Source organism: Epinephelus fuscoguttatus, linkage group LG5, assembly GCF_011397635.1.
Source record: "Epinephelus fuscoguttatus linkage group LG5, E.fuscoguttatus.final_Chr_v1".
NCBI classification, from domain to species: domain Eukaryota; kingdom Metazoa; phylum Chordata; class Actinopteri; order Perciformes; family Serranidae; genus Epinephelus; species Epinephelus fuscoguttatus.
Genome location: NC_064756.1, coordinates 37,639,546 through 37,651,483, shown reverse-complemented (window position 1 = coordinate 37,651,483; position 11,938 = coordinate 37,639,546). Strand labels below are relative to the sequence as shown.

Sequence of the window (11,938 nt, the reverse complement as noted above, 5' to 3'; positions counted from 1 at the left end):
AGCTGCTCAATGTAAGCTGACTCTGATTACCGATTTAACATTGAAGTGAGCCTCAGATTCCTTCATATAAGTTCTACTTGGATCCCTAAACTGAAGAGCACCAGAGGGACACCCTTTTCTACACCCAAATAGCACTCCATGCATTTTGTTTTTTGACTGTATGGTGTATGTTTTTCATCAAGGACTGACACTAAGGGGTGTAATCCTCACCATTGTAAGTCACTTGTTGACCTCATTCCGCATATGCAGGTACTGTTCCTCTTTGGACAGGTGTTATGTTGACAAGTCTTGGCAAAACCCAGGACAGTAACAGGATTGTTGAGAACTGGTTCCACATGACCAAAAAATTCATCTTAACATCCAAATTACATAGAAGAGCAGGAGATTTTCTGCGGCTAACCCATGAGTTTGTTGTTGGCAGACTAAAGGGAATGGCATTCATGACAAAACAGGTGCTTCCAATGAAAACAAACTCTAACAAACAGCAACCTCAGGACCCAGAGACACTTACCCTGTCACAAGAGGAGACTTGGAGGAAGCAAAAGAGAAAGAGAAAGTCAAAGTATTTCAGCTCCCCTCCTTCAGCCAAAAAGGTCCAAGTACATCTGACAGAAAAAGGATTAGTTGGCGAACCCAAAGGATACTGTCCACATTGGGGAGGAAAGGGAACCATAGGCCAGCAATAGTGTCCATGACAAACACTTGTACAGTTGATAACCTCTTGTACACACTGCATCTGGCAATAAAGAGGAGACCGGGCATCGAGAGTGACCTAAAAACAAGTGCAAATCTTGACCCATGGATTGATACCTTGCTTCAAGTGCATGAACTGTTTGAAAAGACGGACTGGTCACAGAGGAAATTATTGTGGCTGAACACCATAGGAAGGTTCAAAGGACACTCATGAAATACATCTGGGACTGAGGAAGACATGGTTGCTTGTAGACTGGAATTCTCTCTGTTGATATCTTGTAAGTATTTCCCTTTTTTGTAAAAAGAAAATGATTGCATGTATTTATTAAAACAAATGAATGTACTTGTAATCAATAGTGTCATTTATTCTACAGATAATAAAATGTCTTGTTATAACAAAACGATCATAGAGATTGGTCATATTTAAATTCATTTACACGTCATTTTAAATTATGTTTAATTTTATTTCAAGGTGTGAAGATTTTGGTAATTTAAAGACTGATAATGACAAGTGGGCCAATGAGTTGCTTACAGTGGTTCCTTGCAAAAGGTAAGTGTAAAGTATGCATACATGTCTGATAATTCAATCTAGAATGTAACAGCCAAACAGTTCCACAGATCTACATTGTTAATGAATCATCAAGGTTTGAAGACCATATCCTTCGCTGACCTTGATGAATCACTGTGATATGTGACCAGGTCTGGACTATTGTAACATTAATTAAAAGTTATCACATCATTTTAAACATTCTGCAAGTTGTGTGAAGCCTTTACACAGCCTTTCCTGTACTGAGTCTGTTCTGCTACGGGAACCTTGGCATTAAGTCTAAAAAGTGACTTTAGAAAATTGTGGACATGAGTAGCAAGATTTTGGGGGTACAGCAGACCATACATCTCTATTTTAAACTCTGGTCTAGGGAGGAGTTAACAAGCCCCTACCTGGCAGAGTCTTTCAGTTCTTACTGTGATCACAGGGTCTTTTTATGGATGGTTTTTAACTCTTTTAATAAGCATGTGGTGTGTTTTAGCTCTTTTTATTTTGTACATCTATTGTATTGTTATTTATTGTCCTGCTGTTGACATTAGGCAGTGTCTTCCAGTGTAGCTGTCCACTGTATCACTGTACTCCGATATCTATTGTTATCTATTGTTATTTTTGTTATGTTGTGTCTGTATCTGTTATGCTGCAAAACAAATTGCCCCTTGGGGACATAAATAAAGTTGAGTTGAGTTGAGTACTGGGACTGCTTAAAATGTGAAAGACATAACACAATAAGTCTTCCATAAGACTGTGGTGACAATGTTATGAGAAAGTTGGTTCATTTGAGTCCTATTTTCTTATATAATCTCACCTGAAATATAATTTCAACTCATCTTTTGCTTTAGGACAACGCAGCAGAAACTGTTGAAGCCAGGCGCAAAAGCTCGTGAAGTTCATTATGGACCACAATGGTGTTGATGAAACACTGAGGGTAAGCCTCTCTTTCTGTTAATGTCATGAACCTGAACTCCTTTGACATCACATTACTTTTCCATTTGCTATAGAACACTATTTAACACTATTTACGAAAACGTTGTAGCTAAAGACAAATGACCAAATTGAGGAGCATACACTTGATCCATTGATCATGTATCACAATGTAATGAAACGCAATATATGAAAGGGTATTCACAAAAACACAAATTAAACAATTAATAATTTTTTTTTGCTGAATCTATTGCCAGTTAATATACAGAAACTAGGTCTTTATGTGCTCCTCTTTTAGAGACATTGTCTCTGATAAGCTGTTCAGGAATGGAGCACACTTTCTGTGACTTGACGGTAAGTAAAAATTATGCTTTTGATAGTTGCAGACTTTCAACGTCTCAGCACATTTCTCACATGAAAAGCAATGTCCAATTTTATAATCCCATAATTTGTTATACAGGTGTTGCTACTTGGAGCAAGTTCTCCAGCATGTACAAGCAGGAGTTCTACATCATGTACTCTACAAACTGCGCTCAGTGCAACTGCACATTCAAAAGCTGTATGCCAGGTATTCACACTATGCTTTTAACAGAATTCACTTGTTGCTAAGTAAAATGACTTTGTGTCTGCAACAAAAAAAAAAGTCTTAACACCATGCACATGAATATGCTTTTGTTTTGTTGTTGCTATATTCACAGGTTATGTTGGATGTGGGAGGTTGGGAGAGCGCCAGGGGATTTATTCTGAGGATCCCCACCCTGGATTTTGCAGCCAGTTCTGCCAGCTGCAATCTGGATTCATTGATTAAACTAATAAAAAAGCTGCACTCTTTCAAAGACTCGTTTTATTTATATATCTCATATATATATATACTGTATGTATTATATATTCCTTTCATACATCACAGGGAAATCATTACGACAAGTGCTTATCAATAGGCTAACCAAGCCAATGAAAAAAGCTAGCTGTAGGCTAATTTAGGCAGTAAAGTTTACTTACCTGTTGAGAAGAAAGCAGGCAGATTCAGCGTCCCTTTTAAAACCTTTCTGCTTCAGTAGCTCTTTCCACCTGGGAAAGGCTACCCTGATGTTTACCCTCACTTTTTGAATTCGCAAGTCACGTTGCCTTTTTTATTCCCTTTTGTGCTTTCTTGGCGATGAGGATTCCATCTCCCGTGATGCTGCATATGCATGACCTTGCATCATGCTGAAAGAGTGGAACTTTGTTATGCTGCAGCAGCAAAGGCTTTCAAATTTGCCGGGGTATTAGCATAGCGCCTCTTCCTCCTCTTCCTCGGCTTCTCAGTCACGCAATGCTGGCCTGGCTCTCAACGAAAACACTGAAGGCGGGGCTGTATGTCCCTTTGCTGGCGGATGTATTCTCAAGATGGCGGAACGTTATGGAACTCCCCAGACGACTTAACCGCACAATGTACAAACAAATCCAAAATTCTCCTTCTATGAGAATAAGTCAGATTATTGGTGGAGGTAACAGTACACCAATGATGACATATTTATGAAAGCAGACATCGATTTTTGTGCATGAATTACAATTGTTTACCATTTCCATATTACACCGTAGTTTGTTAACCTTTTCTACAAAGTAGTTGTTATAATAATTTGCCATGTCCAGCGGTTTGGTTATAAACACTCCATCAGTTTCAATGAAGGATGGATGCATCTTAGAATGTCTACCCATTATATTCAGCACATTCCACAACCTTTTACTATTAAACTGAACTCCCCTTATTATTTGTTGATAGTACTCTCTCTTCTTCTCTCTGTTCAGTTTAGTTACTTGATTTCATAGTGTGCAATATACTTTTCTTTCGCTCCCTGAGCCCAAAGTCATATAAACCTTTTTGGCTTGGTCTCTTTGTTTTATTAAAGCAACACTTACCTTTCTGGAAATTTTACATTTTTCTTTGTTTAGGTTAAAATGCTATATAAGCTGATGGCACACTAAAATGTAAGTGAATTCCACCAGAGATGAAAACTCATAATTATACCATTCTCATATGGTTCTAAGAAAACTCCGACCAATCACTGCATTTGGACCGAATGCAATGATTGGTCGGTTTTTTCTCCTGTCCTGTGTCTTCCCCATGTGGAGGTCTCCAACTGACGTAACCGCTCGCGTAACCACCCCTCACCCTCCACCTCTGAGTCTGAGACAACAAACAGGTTAGTAACAGGGGTACTTGTGGATATAAACTAGTAACATGGACCCTTGTGGATATAAACTAGCGACAGGGACCCTTGTGGATATAAACTAGTAACAGGGACCCTTGTGGATATAAACTTTTTTCCATAACAAAAGCAAATAAATGCGGACCACCGCTTCCACCTCCAGCCACTCCAACAGGGAAATCAGTTGGCAGAAGAAAGAAACGATGCAACAAGTAAATTCATCAGTGCAATACAGTCGTGAGTTTCTAACAGACATTAGAAACTGCTGCAGAGATCTAACGCTACAACCAAGAGAGCTTAAGATGTGTAGCAAGCTTGGCCTGCTACGTCGAGCTAGCCCTGAGATGACCGTGGTTTCGCCTGGAGCTGTCCCGACAGGGAGACGCCGGCAGCGCTGTGACAGGAGGTGGGAGCAGGGGAAGCGCGGAGGGGTTAGCTAGGCTATGAGCTAACCCCATCATACCAGCTGTTCCCAGTGTCCTTCTGGTGAATATTCGCTCACTGGACACGAAAATGGATTACATCCGACTATGGAGATCCACTCACCAAGGAGTGAGGGGCTGCTGCGTCCTTGTGTTCACTGAGACATGGATAAATGGTAACATATCAGACTCCGGTGTTGAGCTAACGGGGCTAACACTACACAGAGCACACAGGACGGCAGCATCATCTGGTAAGCTCCGTGGTGTATACACAAACAATTCATGGTGTTGTGATGTGAAGAGGATATCCCAGTTCTGCTCTCAGGATGTGGAGTTTTTGACTGTGAAATGTCGACCCTTTTCATCTTACTATTGCACTATATTAGACTATTATTACAATTACACAGAGGGAACTAGGTATGGAAAGCAGCAAGAAATGTAATGACTATTGTACACTGCAGTGGAGTAACACTGACAACAACCTCTAAGAATTAGGTTCCAAGTTTTCCCAACCAGCAAATAGGCTTAGAACAGCAGCACAATTAACAGAACAGTCAACACAAAGTTCATTAAGGCTCCCTGAGGTGACGAGAGATGTGTTGGTCCTAACTTGCATCCTGCCTGCTTAACAGAAACTATTTAATGAAACTATTATGTCCAAATTATTACCAAAATAAAGGCCTGATAATTTTTAATAGGCTACCACAGATGAATGAAGCCGCAGTCAGCCAATTGTAGAAAAGACACCACAGTATGATTCAAATATGACAGATTTTATTTATTGAGAACCTAACATTGCATAAGTGCTGATCTGGAGAAAAAGAATAAACGGACGGATAACAGCGTTGCATTCCTCTGGCAAGCACACTTAACACTTAACATTAACATTAACACACTTAACATTAATAGTTTATTTCTTGCTGTGTTGGCCACCTAGAGACACACCAGCAGAGACACACTGGGCAAGGGAGTGTGGTGCCGGTCTTCTTGGCAGTGCACCACTCCCCTCTTTAACCTTCCCATAATTGTGTTCCCTCCGGGCTCTTTTTGGAGGTTGACCAGTGATGAGCGCCCATCTGCCCCCCAGCGGAGTCTTACGGCGAGCAACAGCTGTAGGCTGCATGCTTATTTGTGTGCTCATTTGCAGACCCTGCCTTGGCTGCATTTTGATGTTAAGCGCAGCAGCACTCCTCATCTTCCCAAATGTAGACAGTGCTGAGATCAGGCCGCTGTCAGTATGAATTTTCTCGTAGGATGACACAAGGGATTCTATTGGGGCTTGCAAGGTCTCATCCTTTTCAAGCTTGTCCATGAGGCCATCAAACATGGATCTGAGACGACCTTTGAGATACTCAGCTACCAACTCACTTTGAGATGACGCTTCTTCAGCTCCAGAGCCGTCTTGTGGTGTTGGGGGAGTGGTTGTTCCAGCTTGTTCTTGGGTGCCTATTTCGCAGAAACACATGTTAATTTTAGATCCTGGCATGTGATTGGCAAAGGACAAAGACAGAAAATACCAAAAGATATGGCCCACTGTTTAGTTCAATTAGTTGGCCTGCTGAAAAGTACTCACTTGCAATGAGTGGAACTGTTGGGCAGTCTTTCTCCCTCTCAAACTTCAAGCCCATAAACCAGCTCTCTGCTACATCAAGCTTTCCTTTTTGGACAGACAAGATAGATACAAAGAGCCATGATTATACACAGTATCATATATCAAGTGCACTGGTGTGGTGTTTTACATGCACAGTCACACACAGGAGAAGTCAGGATTTGAACTGCCGACCCTTCAGGTACTGAACAACCTACCAACTGAGCTACAGTTGCCCCTCTACAAGCAAGCAGCAACAAACAAGCTAATGACCTTTCAGAACAAGCAAGCTAATACCTGTGGCCATCTCATAGAAGGACTTCTTTGAAGGATGTCACTGGAAGGTGGTGGCCTCCCTGCAGCTTGAAGGCCTGCATTACAGAGTGTTGGTGTTTGCAGAGCGCCCCATTGCTGCCAGCTGAGCAGGTGCACATGCCCATGGAGATGTTCACCAGATAAACGCCTCCTTGTTCACTGGGAACAGTGTAGTTCAATTCATCTTCCTAAAATATGAAAAAAGACATAGATGTTGAAAATAATATTAGAAAAAGGCATTTTTGTAAATCACAAAATGAGTCGTTTACACGGCTCTCTGAAATACTCAATTCTAATTGGAGAACCAGATCTACTACACCCCTTAGTCATTGTAAATCCAGCCTAACTCACAGTTTCCCGTGGCTTATTGCTTACCTATACTGTACCATGGATTACAGCATGTGTTAGGCTATACGATATTAACGAAAGCTAGAAACAATGGAGGGTATTGAGACACTGAAATAGGATCCCTTCATTGCGTTACAAAACCCCTCACTAATGCTTCTGGGGCCGGTTGCACCAACTGGTCTTTACTACGCCTGGTCGTAACTCCTAAGATGGTCTTTGTTAAGACCAGTCTTAAGGAGTGGACTTACGCCGGTTGCACCAACAGGGCTTACGCCTGGTCTTAGCTACGCTGGTTTTAGCTGTGCGCGTCCATGTGAATGCCCCCGGAATGCCCCTCGCGGCCTGCCTAGAGGATCGTGGTGATGTTAAATGATGCGCCGCTGAATCACCCTGTGTGCTTGACAGATGACAATTGACAGTTGACAGCCCCTCTCATCTGTGTTGACAGTTTATTTACAGTTTAAGATTTGAATAAAACATGAAGGATCAACAAAAAACTTTACAGACACTGAAATTAGAAAATTAATCAAGCTGTACAGCAAGCACAGAGACGTATCACAAATAAGAACAAACAGTCGGTATGGGCAGAGATAATGGGGCACATCAATACGTGTTCAGACTCTGGCTGCCTTCATACAGAGGCTGACATGAGGAAGAAGTGGAAAGATCTTCTCAGCAAGGCAAAAAAATACATCTCCTCCAAAAAAAATCATCCAACTAGCGGGGGTCCTCCCCGAAAACCTCAATTTACAGTGACATCATTGTTGATGTATTTGGGGAGGATTCCCCTGCCTGGTGGGGAGGCTGGTGGTAGTGCTGCGTTGCAGCCCAACACAAACTGTAAATCCGGTGACAGCTCTCTCAATAAGTTCAAACAGATCTCTCCTACTGAATTGAAACCTCTCAATCAGCTCCTCGTCATTATATAGGCTATGTCATATTGCTTCTGTCCCTAATTACTCTCTCCCATCTAAAACCAGCTCGTATACAGACGATGGATGAGACATGCCATAATCAAGTTGCGCTCTCTGCGCTCTAGAGTGCATGATAATGACCTTACGCCTGCTCTTGACTAGGCATAAGATTTACGCACGGTCTTAGTAAGAAGAAGGCTTAAGCCCTGTTGGTGCAACCGGCTTAACTATTAGGTTGGACTTAGAACGCCAAGTTACGACCAACTTAGCTTAAGACCAGGCTTAAGACCAGTTGGTGCAACCGGCCCCTGGGTTCCAAACTCACTGGTAGTTGCAAAAAGAACACACACCTTGACTATTCTGTCAGGACTCACACTGTTGAACTTGAACTCCCGCTTCACAGTCCTCCCGTTTGCTACATCGAGGAGTCGCCTGATGTAGTAGGCCTCCAGTCTGGTGCAAATGAAGTTGACCAGTTGGGTGACATTGTAAGCCTCCAACCTGTAGGGAAGGCAATAGAGAACAGACTTGCACTTGACTTGACTTGCACCTCTCAATAGAAGAAAATCTGAATCATGAAAAATGAAAAGATAAGACGCATTGTTATAATAAACAGTATAATAATTGCAAGTAATGGTGTGTGTGTGTGTGTGTGTGTGAGAGAGAGAGAGAAAGAGACAGAGAGAGAGAGAGAGTGGTGTATGTGTGAGACAGTGTGTGTGTGTGTGTTGCTTTGGTATCACCTTCAATAAAGTTTTAAAGTTTTATACATTTTTATCCCTACCTGTGGAGGATGCTGTCTTTCAAGACCCTCATGGCACTTTGAGCAAAATTATTTGTGTTGTTGCCCCACGTTGGAAGGCCCATGCGTAGACAGATAGCCCAGTCCCTGCGTTGGGCAAACACTGCCGTCAAATGGTCCTGGTACCATTGGTGCTTCAGCACCGCTGGGTCCTGGAGAGCCTGGTGGTAGGAGGCCTCCAGCTCCTCTGGTGACATGGCATACACCATTTTTTTGAAGATATCCTGCAGCCACTGACGGTCCCCCTTCGGCACCTGTGATGAAAATATTAGATCAAGTGTCTTCATACATACTAGTAAGACAGTTTATTTAACATCTTCAAGCAAAGAGATTTGCTGAGAGAACAGTTGGGGATTTTAAACCAATGTTAGAATTTAAACTGACTTAATATATTTAGAATAAAACAATATGAATTTCTCTGACAAACCCCATGGTGACTGTCCCAGAGCCATCTCCACATGGCCTGGAGCACGTGCAAGACACAGAGGAGGGGAGTGGTCGGCGGAAACACATTCTGCAGTGCCTGTCGCAGGGCTTTCCAGTCATCGGTCATGACAACTTTTGGCCCTAGCTCTCCTCTTCCATAAAAAGCGTCCCCTGGTAGTATAGACTGCAGCAACTTGAGTCCCGCTGCAATGGTGTTTTGGGACTCGGATGTTGTGACTCTGACTCCCAGTGGCAACCCACCTGCAGCCGAATGGGTTAGCAGGAGGAATATTCTGCTATTCATACGGTCACAGTTTCCTGACAGAAATGAACAAATATTATTTAGCCATACAAGTTTTTAAAGTCAAATTGGTGTTTTTAAAAAAGAAGAGATTGTGGAGAATAAAGAAAAAATAAAACAAAAATCTTCAATCCCACAAGGTGTTAGGGTCCTCTGAAAATGAGATCCAAAATGATTTTTCAGACTTGTGAGGTCTGCTGTCAAGAGCCTATGATGGGTACATGGAATATGTATATACCTATTTAACTAGTAACACAATAGAGAGGTTATCACAACATGAAACAGACAAAAACATACAGGTGTCAAAACATAACCCTGCTGGCAGTGTTGCCTGCAGGGCAGTGGTAACAAATCTGATGAATCGATAAGAGCATTTCTTCACTGTGTCTCTCCAGTCTGTGGATCCTCTTCATGACTGGAGTGCACAAAGCGATGACTGTTTGCTCGTCAGTGGTGGACTCCAACCGCGCACATGTTTCACACTGTTCCTTGTTGTAAACCTCCAGACGTTCCTGGAGGTTTTCAAGCATGGCATCCCCTGATGCAGCTCCATATTCCCTCTTGAAAATGGAGTAGTATAATCTGTAAAGGCAATAAATAACAAACATTTTTAGTGGGGACATAGTATAGCAAAGCCTTATCTAACAGCTGTCAATGTGTTATGATTTTAGCTGCACAAAATTGCTAGTATTTTTTCATCGAGACGACTACATTTCCTACCACTGCGTACCACTGCTATTCACTAGATCATTGTTTTTGAATAAGCAAATATGAAACTGACCGGTAGCAGAATTGGACGTCTGGACAAATGGACCTGCAATGAATCTGCAGAGGCATACACATATGAATCACTAACAGGTAAAGGTAGCACGCACATCCCAAAAAACTGCTGGGTTCACCAAAAAGTAAGTATGACCAAAAGGTAAGTATGAAATAAAAGATAAAGTCCGCACACCAGAAGCAATACACATATGAATCACCCTGCTCCTCCTGGAGGTCATATTTCAGGGTGTTTAGGGCTGAGGAGGGTGAGTGCCCACTCTGAAAAAGTTTCTCCAGCTTCTCCACGGTCTCTCTGGCCACATCCCGCTGCTGTAAGGCCTCAGAACAGCCAAAGTGGTGGTTGTGGTGATGTTTGATGGTCACATGCAACAATAACCCCTCCTGAATATGAATATCACTAGATCTATAAAATATGGAAAGGAAACATGAGCATGTAACCTGGATTAAACAGTATGCAATGTTAATCTCTAAATTATTGTTCTGTTACGTGTAATAGCCAACCTGGACTTCCTGTTCTGACTATGTCTGTGGTTTTTCAACACAAGGTAGAGCCCAGCAGGACAGTGTGTGTTTCTTTTAGTGTCACCTGTCTGCCTTGTATTGTGTTGGCATCTTATGTCAACCTTTGAACATAGAAATGCTTCATTAAAGCTCTGACTATTTAAACAATTACAAAAACAAGAAACATGAATATTGTAAATCTTAATCGATAGCTGTTGTGCCGAACTGTATGCTCAGTAATAGGATAAGTTTTGTCCACTCTTAAGGTCACTCTTGATGACCGTTGGAAGTCCTCCAACCATGTCTCTGCCTCCTCTCTGGTGGCAAGTTGAAGCTTTAAAGAGGCTGTGAAACCCCTCTCCAGTGGTGTGTATGTGCAAATGAAATGGCAGTGCCCCTCAGGCAGAAGTTGCTGTTTAAATAAATGAAATATAATGTTAGTAAATCAACCATATTATTTCAAAAGGCAAACTTACAATACTTACAACTCTTTATTTGCATTGTAGTAGAAAAAAGTACAGGTCACTGATAATTTGTAGAGATTAGAACCTATCAACACAACGAACAACACACCCTTACTGAAAGCCTAACCATAACCAGTCAATACCTGTCGATACCTGTGCCAAAACCATTTATTACTGGAGCTGCACTCCCTGTCCGTTGACTTATACCTAATCCTAACCTCAAGATGATCCAGTATGATGCTCTTCAAGTTCTCCTTTGCACAAATATGACACCAGCGACACTTAACTTTCATGGCTGCACAAACACACACACACACACACACACACACACACACACACACAATAATTACTAGTAATGTTTAACATACAGTTAATGTTGATGCACTAATATTGTTTATTACTTACCTTGAAATGACTGCTATGCTGACTTGCAAGCTTCGGGGTTTCAGAAAGAGATTGTTTCTATAGAAGAAGATGGGATGAATCAGCACATTAGCATGACACAGTGGCCCTTAACCACCACATTTCTGTGTGGCTATATAACTTATTGTAGCTAACACCACCCACCATGCGGTACCTTCCCCTACCATCCTACGAAAAAAAATATCGCCTGCTGGATGGGCCTGGCTGGGCCTGGCTGGGCCAGAGAGCCTAGCTGCTGCTGGATCCAAGGATCTGATCAAAATCTCTCTTTGTGAGCTACATCCACGGCTCTTAACTCCAT

At 42.0% G+C, this 11,938-nt stretch overlaps 1 protein-coding gene and 1 long non-coding RNA gene across 2 annotated transcripts; both read right to left on the bottom strand.

The window, feature by feature from the left end:
• Nucleotides 1–5,756: 5,756 nt before the first annotated feature.
• LOC125888936 (uncharacterized) lies at nucleotides 5,757–9,518 on the bottom strand. The gene is made up of 6 exons (XM_049576594.1): nucleotides 9,167–9,518; nucleotides 8,722–8,993; nucleotides 8,312–8,438; nucleotides 6,658–6,863; nucleotides 6,346–6,429; nucleotides 5,757–6,218 (listed from the first exon to the last, which is right to left on the bottom strand). The coding sequence occupies exons 1-4, from the start codon at nucleotides 9,467–9,469 to the stop codon at nucleotides 6,669–6,671; spliced, it is 897 nt and encodes a 298-aa protein (XP_049432551.1). The 5' UTR covers nucleotides 9,470–9,518; the 3' UTR covers nucleotides 5,757–6,218; nucleotides 6,346–6,429; nucleotides 6,658–6,668.
• Nucleotides 9,519–9,909: 391 nt separating this feature from the next.
• On the bottom strand, nucleotides 9,910–11,015 carry LOC125888942 (uncharacterized). Its single transcript, XR_007449378.1, has 4 exons — nucleotides 10,751–11,015; nucleotides 10,422–10,652; nucleotides 10,248–10,291; nucleotides 9,910–10,048 (listed from the first exon to the last, which is right to left on the bottom strand). It is a non-coding gene; the product is annotated as an uncharacterized LOC125888942 (long non-coding RNA).
• Nucleotides 11,016–11,938: the final 923 nt, after the last annotated feature.